Genomic DNA, 22,655 nt, shown 5'->3' on the forward strand with positions numbered 1-22,655 from the left:
CCATCTGCTGAAAAGCTTTGTGGAGATGAAGATTTCATTTTTCAGCACGACCTGGCACCTGCTCACAGTGACAAAACCACTGGTAAATGGTTTACTGACCATGGTATCACTGTGCTCAATTGGCCTGCCAACTCTCCTGACCTGAACCCCATAGAGAATCTGTGGGATATTGTGAAGAGAACGTTGAGAGACTCAAGACCCAACACTCTGGATGAGCTAAAGGCCGCTATCGAAGCATCCTGGGCCTCCATAAGACCTCAGCAGTGCCACAGGCTGATTGCCTCCATGCCACGCCGCATTGAAGCAGTCATTTCTGCAAAAGGATTCCCGACCAAGTATTGAGTGCATAACTGTACATGATTATTTGAAGATTGACGTTTTTTGTATTAAAAACTTTTCTTTTATTGGTCGGATGAAATATGCTAATTTTGTGAGATAGGAATTTTGGGTTTTCATGAGCTGTATGCCAAAATCATCTGTATTAAGACAATAAAAGACCTGAAATATTTCAGTTAGTGTGCAATGAATCTAAAATATATGAATGTTAAATTTGTATCATGACATTATGGAAAATAATGAACTTTATCACAATATGCTAATATTTTGAGAAGGACCTGTATATCCTTCTGAGCAGAATGCATCTATGTCAGTGTTCTGATCAAGAGAACACATAACATTTCCCCAAAAATAAAATAAAAAGAAAAATTGCAGAGCTTAAATCAGCACATTGCAAATACAGAATTAATCTAAGTAGAAGTAGAACCTGAAAACTGCAACCTGAAGTGTAGTGTTCAACTCAACAATAATAAGATAATAAAATGAATTGTTAAAAGGTTGATTAAAAAATAATAAATACGCTAATTGTTTAGACATAATCCAGGTAATTGTTCTACATTATTTCAGACTTCTGCAGACTCTTTAAGGGTCTAATATTCTCAGGTTTCAAAAAATACATTCTCTCTCTCTCTATTTTAAACAGAGCACATTAAGGAAAGTTTAGTGGAAAGAAGAAATGTGGCAGAAAATCATCACCACAACGTTTCTGTATTGATTTTTTTTTTTTAATAGAAGTAAAAATTTATAAAAATTTATTTTGGGTTTTTGTTAGCTGTAAGTCATAGCTGTCAAAGTATTTGAAATACATACTTCTAATGTGTCACTCTGTGTAATAAATCTATATAAAATGAGCTTTACTTTTTCAGCCAAGCATCTTTTTTTTTTTTTCATCACTAAGAAAAAACACCTTTTCTCCAACTCCTCACCATTCCCTACCAACCCGCCAAACAGCTCCACATTATAAGTCACATTAAATCGTACAATAGAGTGGAGAAGAACACACAATACAAATATTAATAACGAAGCTTAAGGTGCAGACTTAACCTAAATTCAACACACTTTTAAATAAAATACAATAATAAATTAATAAAGGATAAATAAAAAGCACTAATCTTCATTCGGTGGAAATGGCAAAAAACACATAATTTATTTGGTCATATGTAATATTAAAATTTACTGAGACATTTTCAAAATTGTGAGTTCATATTAGCTGAAAGCCTAAATTGTTAAAATTAACAAATCTAACATTACTCTTTCTGTAATGTATCAATATGAGTTATAATTATTGAATTAAATTACTGAAATAAATGAACTTTTCAATTTGTTTCCAATTTATTGAGATGCACCTGTAGCACCACAGTAGCAGTGCATGGATAAGGTAATTTAAATGAAGAGGTAAATATTAAGCTAATGTGTTTTTACTTTTTTTAAATTCATGTTATCTTCTGCATCTGCAGAACGTTCCTCCAGGATTAACCGCTTTCAGCATCTGTTGCATTTCAGCAGTCTGAGGATTAGCTGCAGGCTCTATATCTGCACTGGCTGGTGTTTGATGTGGTGACCTGTGATTGGCTGTCCGAAGCGCTCTTTCCTCCTGACACGCCTGTGTTTTTTTTTCCCACTCTCTGCAGATGTTGATTGGCCAGCAGTCGAGCGGCAGCAGCAGTAACCTGACGGAGCTCCAGGTGGTCAATCTGGATGCAGCACAGAGCTCGAAGGGCGACTGAAAGAGTGCTGGAGCTGTTTAACACGGCAGACCCAGGGACACCCACTCACACACATCTCTATTTATTGATGCCTTCCTATGAAATTTACCATCACTCTTCTGAATGTGATTTATCAGTACACACACACACATATATATATATATATATATATATATATGACACAATGAAGGGCATTTGTGTGGCAGGCCCTTAAATAGTATGAAGTATGTTTTTGGTATATAAATATATATATATTTGCAAATACATATTGGATATATCACTATATTATAATTTGGATCCTTTTTTCTATGCTGTTAGATGGTGTTATTTTTAGTGTGAGCTTTGTTTCCTTCTGACAAAATGTAAGTACACACACAGACTGCGAGGTGCCACCAGCTTCACACCAGCCAAAGAGACATTTGTTTGTCTGAATGTTCCTGTGTGAGCCATCCGTGCACAAGCACGTGCCTGTGTGTACACACACCTGGGGTTTTGTAAAACGGGGCAGGGAGTTACTTCCTGGCTTAAAAGAAACAAACAAAAAAACATTTGGAAATGTAAATAGTTTTTAAAACAAAATGTAATGGCATGTAATACTTTTGTTTTTTACGTAGTGGATTTTGTATGTACATGAAAATGATCTGCAGAGAAATTGAATTTACATGGACGTGTAAATTAATTTAATGCACCATCGTTCACTACAAGATGGGGAAAGAAAGCTGATATCTATGACTTTCTATGCTATTTTGACATTTGCAGGAGTTTCCAGATCATGTAACTTTGTCACTGAAGGTATAACCCTTTATAATTCACTGCAGTTATGTTCTTTACTTTAGTAAAGATTCCAGCTCTGTCATTGTCTGGAAAACTTAGGCTTGACTTTGACAATCGGATACAACCATTTACCATCAAAGCGTTTGTTTAATGTTCATAAACAGACGTACATTCTTGGTAAAAATGTGTAAAAAGCCTTCAAATAATCTTTTAGTGCTGTTACATCATCTAGCAGTCAAAAATATTAGAAAAATCCTACATTTGCAGTCTCAGATGATGTTGAAGACTGATTTGGCCTCATGTTGTGAATCATTGGGCAGAATGACCCAACTGTGAACTTGGAAGTGGAGATTGTTTTACCTTCCTTCCTTCCTTCTGGCTGTACGGGAGATAAACTTGCCTCCACATCGAGCTGTTCGTATCGTTTCCAATAGTTTTTAATTATTGCTCTGGCTTTGATTTCTGCAAATTTGGGCAACTATTTTACTTGATGTCACTCCCTCCCATTGATGTAAGACTCAAGTGTTTTGTCTTTCCCATTTGAAAGAGTAGTTAAAAGAAATGCGTCTAGTCTCGTCGTATTTATACCTCAGAAAAACAAAGTCATGGATAAGAAAAACTTCCTGGACACTGATCAACTTAAAGGAAAGCAAAAAACTATTCAGTAACATTGTTTTGGGTTGCTTGCACTTGGTTTTGTTAAATATCTAAAATATTTATTTGCCTATACAAGTTCTCCCATTAAAAGCTGGATTTTTCAAAATTTTTCAGTGGGATTTTGATGTTCCAATACAAAACTAGTTTATTGTAAGGCTTTCTGCTGATCTTTTTGTAACTAAAACAGACTAAGTAGTTCAATTTCCAAATGCTACTTAAGTTGCCTGGATCCATCTCTGGGTAAATAAGTTTTAAGTCAGCAGCACAGATAATGGTTTTCTTTGTGAGAATAAGGATCTGATTATTAGGGATTGTGGCATTAGGTGCTTTAAATGTTAAAGAACAATTGTATGACCCTAACTAACTCGGTCCGAGTTGCAAGGATAGACTGAGGTCCTCTTTCTGCACCATAGTGCCTCGAATCCAAAGGCAGATTTTGTAAGCAATGCAAGGCTGTAGGAACGTAGGATATTTCTCTCACATGGCTTTGGACCTGTTGCCCTGTTTTCTGCTACACCCTGAGAGGGAAATTGCTTATTTTTGACTCGTTTCCCTAGAACTGGTGGGATGACTGAACAAGACCCAGGGAACCTGGCTGTCGATCATGTCACCCTGCAGTCTGTTAGCCGAGGAAAGCTACACGTTACAGACATTCACTTCTATACCCTGGCACTCATTAGGAAATGTTTATTTTTAAACAGTTGAACAGAGTTTGTGATTCTCACCTTGATGAAAGAAATGATTGTGTATTTTTGTTGTACAGACATTTTGTAATAAAACAAGAGGAAATGCAAACTGTTCAGAAAATGGTTGCATCTGCTGAGAGATGAACTTGTTTCCTTTTTTATTATTGGGACAGAGGATGGTAAACAAAACCATGCCGTTTTGAATGGACCCCAATGAAAGTATAACAGCAGTTAGCCGATGACTAAATGAACTGATGGTTCTGCATGGATTAGTTGGAGAAATGACCTTAATGCCTAAAATAACGTCTGATAAAAGAAATGATGAAACCAGAGATTATGCAGTGATTGTTATCAGATTTGACTATATACTGAATCCTGTACATCTTCACACACCAATACATTAGCCTTCGTAAGGAAAGCTTACAGGTGCATCTCAAATTTAGAATATCATTGATGCATTTTAGCAATTTGAAGGTGAAACTCATTTTGATTATTAATGAAAACCCAAACTTCAGTTATTCAATAAAATCTGAATATTATACATAACTAAAGTTATCTTTTATAAAGAAATTTTACAGAAATTGAGAAGTTTAGTGGAAGGATAAACTGGTAGAAAAAGGTTCTTAAGCAAAAAGGGATACCGCAACCTTTTAAGGAGCATCAAGTATATTTCCTGCATGTGAATAAATGTGTTGGCAGTAATAAACATTACATTTCAACTGACAAATGTATTCAGATGAAAAACATTTTGGAACACCAAATCAGTACATTTGTCACAAAGAGTTTTAATTATTGTATATTTGGCTGACTGACAAAATAGTTAAATTAACATGTTTAACAAGCAAAACAGGAACCCAGAATCATAGTTTTTAGAGAGCTGACACTAATGGTACAAAAAACATTTTCATACAGGATTGTTATGGCCTGCACAACCATGGGAAATGTAGCCACTGATGCCCTCCACAGGGAGGGCCATCTTAAAGTGTTGTATCTAAACATAATAATGTAAAGTTAAGTGGAAGGATTAAGTGTGGTAAAGAAAGGTTGACGAGCAACAAAGGTAACTGCAGCCTTGGGAGGATTATGAACAAAAGCCCATTAAAGTGTGAGGGGAGATTCCCACGTTATGGACAGCAGACGCTTCTGACATTGTCTCTGTGACATGAGTAGCCTAACAAGAAATTCAGCAGTTTTTGCTGATGTTGTGGACGTGTCTGTATAAAGAACAGACTCCAGACCAGGCCTTGTGAATTTCCCTCAAACGTGAACTGGAATTACTTCACTATCCTCAGAAGGCTACTGTTATCCCTGTTGGATATGCAACTTTTCCTACCACACCTTTTTCTTCCACTCAACTTTCCATTAATGTGCATGGATACAGCACTCTGTCAGCAGCTGTCTCAGCTATTTTTCTAGTAGGATGCCAGTGAGTGACTGAATCAGTTTCACTTTTTGGACTCAATTGCTAAAACCTTTGCATGATATTCTAATTTATTGCGATGCACTTGTAGTCGGATCACATTAATCCAATGATGCAGAAAACCCTCAGAGACCCACAGTGTTGATTAAGGCATCTCCTCTCCCTGTCCGTGTCCTAACAGAACAAAGTGCTGACAGCTAAGAACAAACCCGACTGGACTGTCCCTTTTTGCTCTCCATAAAATGAAAAATAATTGCTTCAAGCATGCATTTTCACCAGGTAGTATACCTCTAATGCTATTGTATACATATGATATACAAATGTACACCAGATGTTGGAAAATGGTTGATAAAAATGTGCATGATTGACAGTTAAAAAAAGAAAAGTTCAACATTAAAATAGAAATGTTACTCCTGGCACATCTAAGACTTTTTTCTCTCTGTTTTGGTTCATAAAGAAAAAAAACATACAAAACAAAAATTAGGACAATGTGCAAATCTGAATCCATGCAGTTTGCATAATGTGCCTTAGGTGCAAGAGTGATGAATCCAGAGAGGGAAACAAAAACAAAAAAAAAACAAGACTAAGGAGCAGATACTTATGGCTTCAATGAATAACATTCTCCATTCTTCTCAGCAACAAAATACCAAACACACAGAACCTCGGACAGATCTCATGCTAAAACAAAAAGCACGTTAAGAAGCATTTTTTATGAGCAGGATTATAAATTAGACATCCCCAAGGCAACACACACCACAGCAACATGAGTGCACATGCAATACTGCAACACCTCACAGGATGTCATGACAACCTGCGAAGAAGCTCTTGATTTCCTGTCATCCAGGGAATCCAAAGATCAATTTCTTGAAAGAATAAAAACTTTCATTTTTGCGCCAAGTTTTTTTGTTTTTTTTTCCTCAATGATTTCTTGTTTCCTGCATGATTAAAAAAAGACAAAATGAGTTTTTCCTTCCAGGTTGAGTTAACCCAAATGTTTCTCCTTACGATTCTTCGCTAGGTATGAGCCGCTCACCACTAAACTGTTCCAGGTCCTTTTGATGAGATGCCGCAGGTAGTGCCGCAGCAACCGCCAAACTGTTTGATGCATAATATAATGCAACGCTGCCCCTCCCCCACCTGTTTCTGCACATTACAAGTCAGCTGGCTGAAAGAAGGTTTCCATACCTTACCTCGCTTACTAGAACGACAACATTCAGCTATTTTGTGAAACTAAAGGAGCGCCACTAGTACATCAACGTACGTTAAACTGCTGCGCACTGCCTTTCAGCCAGCTGAATGAAGGTTGTTATGCTTCTCAACTAGAAAGTCAAATTCATCCATTCTGAAATATCTGCAGTCGTGAAATCCACGGGCAGCCATGGCGAGGAAACTAAAGGAGGTTGCTACACTTTTCCACTTGAATGACAAACTCAGCTGCTTTGATCTATTTTTAGTTGCGAGGAGGATGGACACCTGTTTCGTGAAAGCTAGAGGGCTGTCATCCTTTACACTTAATAAGGTAGAGCCGCTTTGAAAAGTGCTGCACACTGCCAGCCAGCTGGCTGAAAGGTAGGTTGCAACACTTTTGTTTGTTTTTTTAAAGATATGTTTTTTGGCACTAGTGGCCTTTATTTGAAATTTTTTGACAGTAGGCAGACAGGAAAGAGGGGTAGAGAGAGGGGGAGACATTCGGCAAATGTCGCCGGGTCCGGAACCCCAGGACGGCCGCTTCGAGGACTTTAGCCTCCGTATATGGTCGCGCACTTAACCCCTACACCATCAGCGCCGCGCCAGGTTGCAACACTTTTAAACTGGAAGGACAAATTTGGTTGTTTAGAAATATCTCCGGTAGTAAAAAATATGGATAGTCTTGGGGTACAAAACTAAAGGAGCGGCATCTATCACTCGTATTAGGGTAATGCCGTTTCAAAACTACAGTTGGCAAGCTACAAGGAGATAAATGTACACGTCCACTTCAAGCGCTGTTAAAAACCAAAGTCTGTAGGTAAGGAAACAAAGCGAAGGATGAACAGTCCTCGGCTTCTTGTCCTAATCAGTTTATAGTAAAATAGTATAAACATTCCTGCGTTCACCACGTCTCTATCTGTCCCATCACATAAGTAGCATCTATCCTTGAAACATCTACAGGTGCATGCACTGTAGATTATTTCAATTTGCTATACTCAAAGCCTGAGGTGGTAGATGGAGAAACAGCTGACATTATGGTAACCATGTACAACATGGGGGGTAATCTGCTGGGACCAACTTACTTTGGGGATTTAAGTTATTTAAACAGCCAATAAAGTTTAGAAATAAAAGTCTAGTCCAAAATATTCTTCCATACTCTTAATTTGTTTTTCCAAACTTATCTTGACCAGGAAAAATGTGAAACGAAACGTCAAACTTTTTAAGAACCGGTAGGAACTTTGTGTGTAAAGAGCAGATGGACAAGGTATAATTTCCTGCTCTACGAGCACTAAAAACAGTTGTATATTTGGTTTTATCCTTTAGTCTGTGAATCAAAGGCAGAATAACAACAAATTAATCATACTTTAACTGTTATAACAGTCATTTTTGAGTAAATAAGAGTACTTTTTACTCTGAATAACATCACCATGAGAATCTTAGACCGACCCATGCCTACTTTCTATGCAACCCCCCAGCAGGAATAACTTACAAACACTGATGGGTAAAACAATAAACCCTTGGTCTGTTGAGTTCCAACAAACTTCCTCATCTTCATGAAACAACATATGATGTAACCAGTGCAACGAAGTGAGGTCCGTGTGCAAATTCACCATTTTGTTCAACGCAGCGTGATGGAGGGTCACATCTTTGGGCGGTTAAAGTCAAACCGAGGAACGACAGCAACACAAATTAAAGTGAACAGCGTCTCTGCAGTCAGCCCTTAAACTGATGCTTCTCATCTTAATACTACATTAGATAAAAAAGGCAACATGAAAGCAAACAAAGAAATAAATAAGATAACTTGGCATTTAAAATGAGTGCAGTACTTCACTATGGATGTAACTACAGATATGTATAAGGATTAATGGTGGGGGTCATTTTTTTCCCTCTACAGCTTATCTCTTGGTTTCTCCCCATTATTCAGATAGACATTTTAAGACTTTTCAAGACTTAATCATCCAGGGTTTCTCAGTGCTCCACAAGGAAACAAGGAAGGAAGGGAAGGAATGAAAAAGGGAGGGAGTATAGAAAGGACAGAACAAACGAAGGACCTGACGAAGGAAAAAAAGGAGAGACAAAGAGAAGGAAAGAAAGAGGGACGCTATAAAGGAAAAAGAAATGACAAGAAAGAAACGAAGGACACGAGCAAAGACTGAAGGTAGGACACATGAACTAAAAGACAAGAGGAAGGAAGGACAAAATTTAGACATGATTTTGAATAAAGTCTGGAAATAGAAAAATGTTCCCATGCTCTTAATTTGTTTTTCCATTGTTATCTGATTGAGTACGAACCTTACTATCTTTAAACAGACAACATGAGACGGATTAAAGATCAAATGTTTCACAGAGAAACACTTTGCTGTAACTGAAAGGTGTGACACCACACTAAGGCAATGACTTTTACAAACAAGGTGGTAACACGACGAAACATAAATACACACATTTACTCCTTGATATTAAAATTCCACTCAAACTCTGAAGATATAGGTGGAAGAGGAGAGGGCAGTGAGAAACATCAGAGGGTGAAAAAGAGTCCAGTGAACATGTCTGTGCACCTTGATCACAGTCCCTGTCCTCTGCCTCCTCTGCTGGCTGGGCAGTGTCTGTACTCCGACCTGCTCAGAGGTCAGAGGAAGGGAAATGATGAAACCCGTCTGTGTGGGCTCTTAACAGTCTTGCAGCTGAAACCAGTTAGTGGTAATATTCTGCCAACCCTGTGTCACCAGCAGCCCAGAGGGGCCTCGGTTCATCCTGACCTGTCCGCCTGGCCGAGGCAGATGGCGGAACGGCAGGAAGACTATGGCGAGGACGAGGCTGCCGCGTGATATTTGACAAAGGCGATGGCTGCCAGCTCTTTGCAGAACTCCTCCAGTACGATCACCCCTTCCAGCAGCGTACTGTGGTCGATACTGCGAGAAAATAGGGAGGTAATAGTGTTTCAAGACAGGTCAAAGGACAAGTGCCTGATGCAATGTGAAAGTACGTACGTGACTCCCTCTGGTTCCAAGCCTAACAATCTCTTCCTGACGAGCAGCAGTTTGGGTGTGAAGTCTGGGATCCGGTGAATCCTCAACATTAGATCTCCAACCACCTAACACCACCACATGGGAACACAGAGTTTACCACCACATCCACCCGTCAGTGTGGAGCAACTTAAAAGAAAAATACCTTCGCAACAACTATGAACTTGTGCACATTTTGTCCTGTTACAGTAACAAAGCAATGCATAAATGAGGCAGAAGGAAAATTATTCATGGTTTGCCACAGCATGATGCTACCACCTCCATGTTTTACAGTGGGAACGGTGTGTTCAGGGTGCGACAGACATCACTTTGCATGCAGGCCAAAACCTTTCACATGTTTGCGCTAGGATGTATTTTTCTAACCTAAGCCTGCTTTAAACTGCCGAACATCTTTCTCCCTGACCTGTCTGCAGTGCTCCTTGGTTTTCATGATGGCGTTTGTTCAAAAATATTCCTTAACAAACCTGGAAAAAGTCTGTTATATAAAGGAGCTGCTTCAACTAGCTCGTAAATATATCAGCTCTGATAAAAAAAAGTGCTGACCATACGTTCTTCAGGTAGGAACAAACATGTGGCGCAGCAGCAAATTTCACACATTTATCAAACAAATTAAGCTTCTCAAGATTTCAAAGCGGCTGCCACAAAAATACAAGGGAGAAAAAACTATGAAAAATTATCATAATTCATTATTAAAGCAAGTTCTGCAACAAATAATATAAACTGAACTCCAATCTGTAACTTTGGTAATAGCAACATTCCCTGTTAACGATGGCTGTGATAAGAGCTGTACCATCATTTAAGGACGTCTTACCCTGACAATGACGGAGAACAGCGACCTGCAGCCGGGGGCCAAGTTGATGTAAGGGTCCAGCAGGTATTCATGTAGGTGTGGGTGTGGCAACAAAGACAACTTGGAAAGCACGGCAGTCACTTGCAGGTTGACATCGTAAGGCTGGAGGATAAAAACAACAAAGCAGTAAATAACTGATTAGTCCTCAAGGTTAAGCGTTGAAACTAATATTAAACTAAATGATGGCCTCATAAGATACAAACAACCCTAATAGTTTGAGACGTTGGCCAAAAAACGTCCTCACTTTAAATCTCCTCACATTGGTCTTCAAAATTCCCGAAACTAACCTTGCAAACGAGATTAAGCAATTCATTATTCATCATTTCCACAAGACAAAAACAAGGCAAACATCTAAAAACAATTCTTCCTAGTGGGCTCCCCTTCCTCGCCTAAAACCCCATGGATGGAAGACAAAACTTCCACTGCTACAGAGACGTGGAAACATGTTCAAACCTCTTGCAACTAACTGCCTTCAGGATCCACCTCATTACTGAACAGAGAAAACATGAAACATGGTGTTGGCAGTATCATGCTGTGGGGAGGCTTATCTTCAGCAGGGACAGGGTAGCTGGTCAGAACTGAAGATGGGTGGAGGTAAATCAGGGCAATCCTGGAAGAAAACCTGATCAGAGACTGCAAAAGTCAGTAGATGTTCACTAAACATTCAGACAGAGCTACAATGGAATGGTTTCTATCCAGTGTGCCCAACTCCAGACCATGCTGCTTTTAGATGCATGCCTTAACCAACACACCTAACTTAAATGGCTGAATTCCCTCATCAGCATGTTGTTCAGCTCTGCAGAAGCCTGCTAACGAGCCATTTCTTTCACTCAGGTGGGTTGGGGAGGAGATGCATCCAAAAGCTGCAGGGTAGTAGCTCTGGAGGACTAGACTTGGGTACCCTTGGTTTAAATCAAAGCATATTCATGTAGTAGAGTGGCCCAGTCAAAGTCCAGACCTTAATAAATTGAAAATACATTCTCCATCCAATCTGCTTAAGCCTGAACCATTGTTCTGTTTGCACAATACTTTATTTAAGAGTATCAGAATAGAGGGGTCTGAAACTTACACTTTTTTCCTTAGTAAAACGTTTTAAAAACCATGCATCATGTGTTGGTCCGTCACATAAAATCCAAATAAAACACATGGAGGGTTATTTTGTTGTAACGTGTCAAAATGTGGACAAATTGAAGAGGTGTGAATATTTTTGTAAAGGTTTATGTAAAGGTTAATTAATATTAATATTTAATTTATACACTTAAACCCTCTAAATTGGGATTTATGTGCATTTCCAAGGATGTAAAACTAGCTGGTAAATGAACAGCAGGCTACTCAGAGCATTTACATCAGTTTCCTCATTTTTCTTTTACTTACAGACGGAAAATGCATCATATCAACACCAAGCAGCTGACCTGACAACACCAACCTGACAAGACTAGACATTAAACAGAATCCAACTCACTTGATCAAGGATGCGACCCATTCTGTCAAAGAGGACCTTCAGGAAGTGACCCTCGTAGAACGCCATGTCCAAGTTACACTTTTCCAAAGGCTTTGGATTTCCCCTCCAGTCCCACCGCTGGCAGATGCCACAAAATTCCCTGAACTGAGAAGAACAAAAACTTTTAACCTTAAAGACTTCCTCGGTTTGGTTAAATAAACCAAACTAACTCCTCGCTGCTTGTCAAATAAACAGGGTGTCCTGCAAGTAATGAAGCTTACCTGTCTGTGTGCATCTCTGAGGTAGGTGTCATAGCCGGTGCCTTCAACGTGATACGAGGACTTGGCCTCATCAGGCACCAAACACAGGAAACTGCAGGCAACAGAAACTAGTTAGAACTTAGGACCAAGGTGTTCGTCTCACACCGCACCGGGAAGAGATTGTGCACCTGTTGACTATCTTGTGGACCTCTGTCTTCCCATCAGACTTTGCGTGATCGGGACTGTGTTGGGGGCTGGAGCCGAACCAGTCGGAGCCAGACAGCCTGCTGTCTGAGGAGAGGTCATCTCCGAACAGTGGATCCTCTTCGAGGTCTCTGCAGAGAGGGTGCGGATTTGTTCCGATTATTTGCGAGTGTCATGTACCAGAGCGTTGTTTTTATACAATGCGTGTATATGTTAAACATCTGTTTAATTTATTTTTCATCTCTTAACATTTTTTAATACCACTGGCTCAGAAACCACTAAATTAAACTGGAAGAGCTCACGAGGAGCATTTTCTGACAGTTCAAACCTTTCAGGCTTCATAAGATCTGCTGAATGAATCAGCAGACTAAAGTATTTGTTGCTACTTGAATTGGTTTGAAACCTAATTTTAAATCCGGAACAAACAGGTCCCAAAGAATCTGCAGCTTATTAAGCAGCTGAGTGAGGAAAACAATTAGAAAACAGGAAATCTAGCGAGGACTTGTTTCATTAGATCACATTAAGCAAAGACAGAAAAAGAAGCTAATTAATGCTTATTGGATTTCATTCTCCTGCAACTTTGAATTATGCGAATACGGAGCTGAGTTGTATTACAATGATCGCACCAGGGAAATGGCAAATAAGCATGCTGATTTGCAAACTGAACAAAAGTGGCAGCGTATTTACAACACAGATAACTGATGCATTCATTTTATTTCCATTGCTTTGTGTTTGCGCTGAAGATCTCCAGAAAAGCGTGTTTAAATCCTCAGGGTCACAGGGCCGGTCCTTACACAGCATCATGGGGCTGGCCATTCTCCAGGGGCTCCCGCTCCTCCTGCGGTTTGTTCTCCAGGAAGTTCCTCTCCTCCAAGCTGCGCAGCACCAAGCTGTGGAGGATGTGCTGGTTGGGCTTCTGGATCAGCTGCTCGAACAACCGCAGCGTCATGATGCTGATCTGAAAACAGAAGATAAAGAAGTGATGTTCCAGAAAAACAAGCTGAGTAATTGTTCACTGACAAGAGGAGGCAGCCGCTGCTTAAACAATACAAATACATGACTCATATTTCCTTTGTGTGATAGATGTGTTCTAAGAACTTCTGCCATGCTCTAATTACTATTTTTCAGCTTTTCGTTATTCATTGCAGAGCATTTAAAGAGCTTGTTTATTTAACTGAAAGAGAAAATTATAAAATGTAAAAAAAAATAAAAGGTTCCACATGTTACCAACACAACGTAGCAGTGGATGGAAAATGATACACAGTTTATTGTTTTAGAAATAAAAATCTAATTCTTTTGGATCAGCAGGCAAAACTTTATGTGTGGCAGAAAACTAAACACAGAACATCATCCTGACCACATCATGCCAACAGTTAAACATGGTGGTGGCAGCGTCATGCTGTGCAGATGCTTTTCTTCACCAGAACCAGGGAAGCTGGTCAGAGTTGATGGTATCATGAATGGAGCTAAATACAGAACAATGCAGGCAGAAAACCCATTAGAGGCTTCAGGACACTGGAGACAGGTGCAGAGGTTCCCCTTAAAGCAACAGGGCGACATGGACTTAGAACTTCATCACGACATTTTTTGGTATTTATTGCAAAAACCATAAAAAGTTATTGAAACCCATTACAGACCTTCATAGGCACTAGATAGTATGGCTGGGATTGCATGTCCCAAAGGCACACAAGCACAACTACTGCTCTCATAAATAAACCACACATAATCAACTGGGACACCTTACAGATTATTAAAAAGGCTATTTAAGGACAGCAGATGCATTAAGTAGTGCAGTTTTATCACTAAGCAGCACACAGTAGGCTGTATTTAATCATATTTTTTTTTTTACAGATATTGGTTTTGACAGCTGCTCACACGAAACCAACAGCAGAATAAAACATTAGAACTAACAATCCACATAATACTTTTAGTTTTTAGGGTTCGCAAACATCATCATTGTCATTTATCATCGTTACGGTAAATCAAAATTCTTATGGCATTTTAAATGATTTCAGATAAAGATGACCAGTACGATACTCGCCCCATCCTCTACCCAGCAAGACAACCCTAAATATACAGCCAGACCTACAATCCAGTGGTTAAGATAAAACCACATTCATGTGTTAGAATGGTCCAGTCAAAGTTCAGGCAAAAATATATTGGGGAATCTGTGGCAAGACTTGAAAAATGATGTTCTCAGACACCCAATCAAACTGAGCTTGAGCTGTAACTGGATCAAAAGGGTGGTTCTACTTTTGACTCAAGGTGGCACAATGCAAATGCAAGTCACACTTATCAAATGTTTATTTGTAAAATGAATTTTAAAGTCATGTATCATTTTCTTTCCACGTCACAATGACGTGCTACTTTGTGTGGCTCTGTTGTGACAGAATGCAAAAAAGTGCAAGGGGTATGAAAAAAAAAAAAAAGAAAATAGATCCAATGTGTTAACAACCTCATCTGACAGATGGTCACAGTGCTCGATGAGTCTGTGCCTGAGTGGATTCTGAACGATCGCAGCCGCAGTTTCTGCCTCCTTGTCCTCGCCCAGCAGAAAGTAAACAATCTCCTGCAGCAAAGCTTCTGACGTCACCTGCCGTACGATTCTGTTCAACAGGGCTGTGGAGGTCAAGATTCCCACCTCGGACCTACGCGAACACACAAAGAAAACTTGGTTCAGAACAGTCACGACTCACGCAACACGCTGACAAGCCTACAAATGTCAATGCAGGATGATTGATGGATGAATCAGGGCAGCACTCACGTCTGCATGAGCTGCGGTTCCATCACAGACACAAAGAATCTTTCTCTTACAGCTTTTGCCATCACTGCAGCTGCTGACTGGAAGACAAAAAAACCAAAAACATGCAGATCAGCCTTCTACACTTTTCAAACAAAACGTTAAATGAATAACTCCAGTAGAGAGAATGTCAATAGTTCTGTCAATTTAGACTAGAATATGACACATCTAAGCACAGCGAGTCAGAGCTGGTTTAAAAAAAAGAAAAACCTTCTGCGCCTCCTTGATGAGTTGGTCGCAATAATCTAGCCACGACAAGAACGATATCAGAGCCCTCTTCCCCGTGAAGACAGCCGCATCCTCTTTCAGGTTGTAGACATCTAGACTAAAATAGGCAAAAGGGGAAAAAGGAATTTGTTAGGCCATTCAAAGCACAATTTCATACAAAATGCTATTTGAAGACAACAAAATTAGAATTGAGTTAAATCGGATTTACCCCCAATTGACTGACTCCACTGTCTCAATGTCCAAGGGGTCCATAGACGGTGGCAGGGCTTTATAAAACGAGACCAGCCTGTCAGTGAGAAGCTCACAGAGATCGGTGTTTTCTGTTAAACACCTCGCTGCAGCAGGCTCTGGCAGACTGACGAGGAGCATCAAGCCCTCACAAGCTTTCACCACTATCCTGCCATCCTACAGAGAAGGAAAATACAATCCTGATTACAAATGGGAAACTTAAAATCAGAGCTGCACCGATTTGATTTTTGTGGCCGGTTTCCAGTCTTCGGGTTTTGTAAAAACTTTGATCTCCCGATACCAGTTAACCATTTCAGCTGTCTTTAGCATCTTATATTAGAAATTCGCATGCTTAGCATGGCTAAAGCTGCAGGTCAAATGTGGATCCTAAAGGACATTTCCAAAACCAGCATTTTCATGAGAGACAAGGCCTGAAATCCCCAAAAAGATCAAATTAAGCAACTTTGCTTTACTCTACACAACCTTCCTGTATTCAGCTAAAGATCTTGCTCGCTCTCGCAGCCTGAATAAACTGACCACATGTCTCCACAATGCAAAATACAGTTTCCTTTTAAAGAGCTTCTTACATCCTTGTGCATCCTCTGACTTTCTTTTAAAATGCCTCACTGATATTAAAATTAGCAAACTATAAACTTTCTTCCTTCAGTAACAACTTTCACTCAAAGACTGTCGCTTAGCTCCCATAAGGTGCGTTCACTGATCCGACCAAGATGGGATTTTTGACTTTCTGCCCAGCCAGCAAACGATCAAGATGATAAGAAACGAAAAGTAAAATGAGTAAAACTCTCCAAGTAGGAAACACTTACAGGACTCTTTGTGAGGTTAAGAAGCGAGGTGACCAGATTATAGTTGTTGGTGTTATTGTTGTTAGTAGGGCTAGAGGTGGAGGCGGCAGCTGCAGCTTGTGGCTGTCCAGGGTGGTCTGCCTGAGACTGACCGGTGTCGGGAGCCAGGACACTTTCCATGACCCCCTCTGTTGCAGCAGGACTCTTTATCTCTGGTCTCTTTGATTTGTTCTGCAAGTATTTAAAAAGTAAAAACAGTCTTAGATGTGTATGTTTAAAAAGTTCCACATTTCTTTTTCCTCCTATGCCTTACAAGAACCCACCTCAAGGAAGAAGTTGACAAGGTATGGGTCTTGCTTTAGTTTGGCACAGACTATGCAAAGGAACTGGATCTCCTCGTTTTCAGTAGGTGCGGCCAGAACCTCCCCACACAGGCGGATCAATTTCTGACAGATTGATGAGACGGACAAGTCCCAAATAAGTTCCATGACCTGCTACGTGCTGTCATGAACACGGAGGAAAAAAAACACACAGCAAAACGTCTCACCTGTACAGGTCGGTGGACGTTGATGTGCGGCAGAAGCGGCTGACGAATGTGAGCAAGCAGCTTGGTGTAGAAGGTGAGGACTTGCTGCTTCATCCCAGGAGGACACTGAAACACAATGTTCAGAAAAGATCAGCTCCACCCAACAAATACAGATGAATACCACCTCCGTTTTCATCAGTAACAATCAAATAAATCCTAATGACCTAGAAATGTCCCCACTAGCAACAATAAATACTGTAAGACCTCCTTACATCTGCTTTGCCTAATGTGTAGAGGGTCTCCAGGATCTTGTGGTGCAGGAGGTACTCCATGCAGGGTCCTGTCTCACCAGACTCCCTTTCGGCCTCCTCCTGGGTCAGAATGTCCAGCATCTGCTCCAGGTGGGATGGGATGTTGGTGTCTGTGACTGGGGCTTTGTCATCTAACAAGGGAGGGTACAGAAACATAACACATGCTGAATGTAATTAATACAATAAAATGCTGAAACAAGGTCAAATACACTCAAAATAAAATAAAAATAAGCAGGCAAGCACTTTATTTCACTACTAATTTTAGCACTGGATCCTGATCTGCTGCATTTTATGGAGCTTTGTCAAATAATAGGATAATAGAAAATAACATTAACACCCTGTCTGATATGATAAAGCCCAAAACACCAACCATGTATTCCCAATGCTAAGTCCTTAAAAAGCAGCCAATTTTTATTTAGAAAACGGTTATTTTTTATTATTTTGATTTTATCTGCATGTTTTATACGTTGAATTTTGGTTTAGTTTATTGCTTTTGTTTTAAAATATGGTTTGCTTTAATTGTGAAGCACCTGATCATTTTTAACTGTGAAAACTGCTATAAAAAATAAATGTTCTTCCTACTTCTTGCTACATTAAAAGACCCAAAACCTTCGCTACAAAGTCTTTAAACAACAAATAAAGCTTTTTATTAATTCTGCAGAAACAGCTGTTGGTCAGGGTAATCAGTGCTTACCAGTTTAACTGACCACAGCAGAACCAGTAACTAAATGCTTGTTTAAACAGGAATGGCAGCATAACATTCCTTGAATTATTCGAGTACCTCAATTACTAAAATTCCTCGAGGATACGTTAAACTCTGTTGAACTATTCAGCGCACTGTTTGGACAGGTGCTTATTTCTCATTACTACCAATGATAGCTTAAGCTGCTGACACATGGATTCCAGGGACGGCTATCAGCTATAGAGGGAGACGGCGAGGGGCAAAAAGACGCGCAGAGAAAATGAAAGAAAATGCCAAAAGTTAACATTAAACTTAACAGAGAAGAAACATCAGATGCAGTTAGAAGTAGGGCTCCACCGTATTAGAAGAATGTCCATTCAAATTATTTATTATTAAGAATATCCCTTATTTCCTCACTCCTCTGTTTCTTTTCCACCATCACGTCGTCTCCACAACTCCGTGAGCTTTAGCATCTCAGTCACCAAAATCTGTATGAGGTAATGCACGATGCATGTCACTTGAAATGTAATAACCTACAAAAAATTGCATCAAGGCAGTCATTTGCAAATGCGATACCGCACACACTTGCAACGACAACTGGGATTCAATATACAGGTCCTTCTCAAAATATTAGCATATTGTGATAAAGTTCATTATTTTCTATAATGTAATGATGAAAATTTAACATTCATATATTTTAGATTCATTGCACACTAACTGAAATATTTCAGGTCTTTATTGTCTTAATACGGATGATTTTGGCATACAGCTCATGAAAACCCAAAATTCCTATCTCACAAAATTAGCATATTTCATCCGACCAATAAAAGAAAAGTGTTTTTAATATAAAAAACGTCAACCTTCAAATAATCATGTACAGTTATACACTCAATACTTGGTCGGGAATCCTTTTGCAGAAATGACTGCTTCAATGCGGCGTGGCATGGAGGCAATCAGCCTGTGGCACTGCTGAGGTCTTATGGAGGCCCAGGATGCTTCGATAGCGGCCTTTAGCTCATCCAGAGTGTTGGGTCTTGAGTCTCTCAACGTTCTCTTCACAATATCCCACAGATTCTCTATGGGGTTCAGGTCAGGAGAGTTGGCAGGCCAATTGAGCACAGTGATACCATGGTCAGTAAACCATTTACCAGTGGTTTTGGCACTGTGAGCAGGTGCCAGGTCGTGCTGAAAAATGAAATTTTCATCTCCATAAAGCTTTTCAGCAGATGGAAGCATGAAGTGCTCCAAAATCTCCTGATAGCTAGCTGCATTGACCCTGCCCTTGATAAAACACAGTGGACCAACACCAGCAGCTGACACGGCACCCCAGACCATCACTGACTGTGGGTACTTGACACTGGACTTCTGGCATTTTGGCATTTCCTTCTCTCCAGTCTTCCTCCAGACTCTGGCACCTTGATTTCTGAATGACATGCAGAATTTGCTTTCATCCGAAAAAAGTACTTTGGACCACTGAGCAACAGTCCAGTGCTGCTTCTCTGTAGACCAGGTCAGGCGCTTCTGCCGCTGTTTCTGGTTCAAAAGTGGCTTGACCTGGGGAATGTGGCACCTGTAGCCCATTTCCTGCACACGTCTGTGCACGGTGGCTCTGGATGTTTCTACTCCAGACTCAGTCCACTGCTTCCGCAGGTCCCCCAAGGTCTGGAATCGGCCCTTCTCCACAATCTTCCTCAGGGTCCGGTCACCTCTTCTCGTTGTGCAGCGTTTTCTGCCACACTTTTTCCTTCCCACAGACTTCCCACTGAGGTGCCTTGATACAGCACTCTGGGAACAGCCTATTCGTTCAGAAATTTCTTTCTGTGTCTTACCCTCTTGCTTGAGGGTATCAATAGTGGCCTTCTGGACAGCAGTCAGGTCGGCAGTCTTACCCATGATTGGGGTTTTGAGTGATGAACCAGGCTGGGAGTTTTAAAGGCCTCAGGAATCTTTTGCAGGTGTTTAGAGTTAACTTGTTGATTCAGATGATTAGGTTCATAGCTCGTTTAGAGACCCTTTTAATAATATGCTAATTTTGTAAGATAGGAATTTTGGGTTTTCATGAGCTGTATGCCAAAATCATCCGTATTAAGACAATAAAAGACCTGAAATATTTCAGTTAGTGTGCAATGAATCTAAAATATATGAATGTTAAATTTTCATCATTACATTATGGAAAATAATGAACTTTATCACAATATGCTAATATTTTGAGAACGACCTGTATTGTGCAACTCTAATTTGAGGTATCAAGCTTTAAAAAGTCGCGTTTTAACCTCCAGACGTTTTCAATTAGGCTTCCAAAGAATGCACAAATGTCAGAAATAAATAAGCATGTTTAAAATAAATAACTTAAAAAAACCTTTTTAACGTAAGCCAGCCCAGTATATTTTCAACACTGAGAAGAGTGTTGATGAAATCCAGAAATAGATTGATTAAAATTGCTTTATAAATAAATACCAACATAAATAGCCCCATTAGGGCTAAAAATAAACAGATATCAAAATGAAATATATTACAGGATGATTCTGCCTGACTCACGTACAAATGGTCAAGACTTGTAGAAAAAAACAAACAAACAAAGCAACCATGACATAAACGAGGCCAATTGTCCAACAGCAGCAGCGCTGCAAAGAACCAACATGTCAACAATACAGAAATAATTCTATATAACAATTTTTTACAGCTATTCTGATCAAATTTCAGACATTTCTTACCAGATGTTTCAATGTAGTAATGTGTAATACCCTTCCAGTGATAGACAAAGTCCTCTTGCAAGGGCAGAGATGGAGCAAGCTGGAAACAAAATAAAATTTTGAAAGTGAGCATAAGTATCAGTTTAATTTCATCATGTCTAAGTTAGTTAAGAAGAATAACAAAATCACCCAAATAACCTGCTTGTTTGCAGGGACCTGTATAACCCTACTTCTGCACATCCCTTTCCAGCCTGTGCAAGGTCCATATCCATCCATAATGTGAAATAACCCATACCTTAAATTCAGAATTGAACCATGAGGTTTTATATAATAAAAGAATCCAAGTCTTGTTTATTTTCAGGGCAGAATATTCTTTGCTGTTTTTAATGTTTGTTTTAAATATATCATACAGCAAGAAGTGTGGTATTTTGGGTGAACAAAATGACTGTTAGCATTTGCTTTAAATTCTAAGTAAATGTTCTTGGTAGCCGTTGAAAGGTTATTTAATGCTCCTTCAGGTGGCTCTCGTTTTCTTCTACATCCTGACATATTTATAGGAGAGGTGATCACAGGCAGAGCTTTGCCGTTTGCAAAATGGTTCAAATTAAAACAGATGCTTACACTAGAGATGGCTTTAATAAATCTCATCAAACCATTCTGACCAGGTGAAACATTCTGGTGGGAAAGGAAACCGGTCAAATGTTTATTGTTACAAACAATGGCAATAGAGTGTAAACTGGTGCTTGTTTTTAATTAGCTATCCTGCTTGCAAACATCTGAGTTTCACACGGTAGTGAGGGAGAAAGGCAACGGACTATTATCTTTGAAATGGCTAATAGTGTGTTTGCGCAACATCAAACAACTCTACAAAAATGTCGACACCACTAGTCCTCACAGGACTTTGCAGTTTGAAATAGGATAGCGATCTATGATGTTAGCTTAGCTTTTTAGCAAAGCTGGCGTATCACGATCTGAAACATCGCTTTTCTGAGATTTGTAATGATAACAAAAACAATTGTCATTATTTGAAAGCACAAATAATCAAATGAACCACAGCTAAAAGTACTGAACGAAAACAAACAAGCTGACACAACAAATATATCATGCTAACTGTTAGCTAGCTAGTTAGCAGCCTAATGCTGACGTTTTAACGTGAGACAACAAAACGCCATTTTCAACCCAAATTAACACCACGAAAAGAAAACCAATAAATAAAAACTGCCCTGCTTTAATAAAATCTCACCGCTTCCACGGCGTGCTGGAGAATGGACGTAAATTTGGAGAACATCTTGTTCTTCGACTGGACCAGTTTCTCCCGAGAAGACCTAGAGAATTCCTCTATCTTCTTCTTCCTGTTGTTGCCGCCTCGCTCCAGATTGGAGGTTTCATACAATGACCCTTGTAACGAAAGAATATAATGTGAGCAATAAACCCGTAGCACGTCGTGGGCCTCAGTACTTTACAGGCCTGGTCTGGTACCGCTACTGTAAACAAGACGTCTACAGGCTCAGGGGGTAAGTAGGCTCGCTTTGGACACGGTGGCACTTCCCTCGCCAAACCCTTCTGAAACAGACCACCAGGGGGCGCAGGTGCACTGGACAACAATCACTGCATACAAAATATTGAACTCAATATTCAGTCTGGAAATGTGACCTTACTGAAGACTAAAAATACCCACTGCCAAAAAGGAGACAATTCAATACATTATTAAAACTTTAATTAAATTATTACATGTGTAAAATTTTAAATACAATTGAATTTACCATACAGAATTTAAATCTCGATTAGATACAATAAATAAATAAATGTCTTGATACATAATTAAATTCTTTTATC

General features: G+C 39.6%; 2 protein-coding genes across 7 annotated transcripts in view; one reads left to right on the forward strand and one right to left on the reverse strand.

Moving 5' to 3' along the window:
* Positions 1-4,304, forward strand: part of srfb (serum response factor b) — a 31,242-nt gene extending 26,938 nt beyond the window's left edge. For all 6 annotated transcript variants that reach the window (XM_047350778.1, XM_047350773.1, XM_047350775.1 and 3 more), the window contains one exon: positions 1,968-4,304. In XM_047350778.1, coding sequence (XP_047206734.1) covers positions 1,968-2,005 — 38 coding nt within the window. In that variant the 3' untranslated portion in view covers positions 2,006-4,304. The remainder of the gene's footprint in view (positions 1-1,967) is intronic.
* Positions 4,270-22,398, reverse strand: fhip2a (FHF complex subunit HOOK interacting protein 2). The gene is made up of 17 exons (XM_047350771.1): positions 22,063-22,398; positions 20,841-20,919; positions 17,406-17,575; positions 17,155-17,259; positions 16,931-17,053; positions 16,629-16,838; positions 15,782-15,978; positions 15,556-15,670; positions 15,310-15,386; positions 15,001-15,193; positions 13,340-13,503; positions 12,530-12,676; positions 12,363-12,453; positions 12,103-12,246; positions 10,602-10,742; positions 9,755-9,858; positions 4,270-9,676 (listed from the first exon to the last, which is right to left on the reverse strand). Exons 1-17 carry the CDS (start codon positions 22,105-22,107, stop codon positions 9,565-9,567), a joined length of 2,217 nt encoding a protein of 738 aa, XP_047206727.1. The 5' UTR covers positions 22,108-22,398; the 3' UTR covers positions 4,270-9,564.
* Between the last annotated feature and the right edge of the window lie 257 nt (positions 22,399-22,655).

The sequence above is a fragment of the Girardinichthys multiradiatus genome, chromosome 22 (genome assembly GCF_021462225.1).
Source record: "Girardinichthys multiradiatus isolate DD_20200921_A chromosome 22, DD_fGirMul_XY1, whole genome shotgun sequence".
Lineage (NCBI taxonomy): Eukaryota > Metazoa > Chordata > Actinopteri > Cyprinodontiformes > Goodeidae > Girardinichthys > Girardinichthys multiradiatus.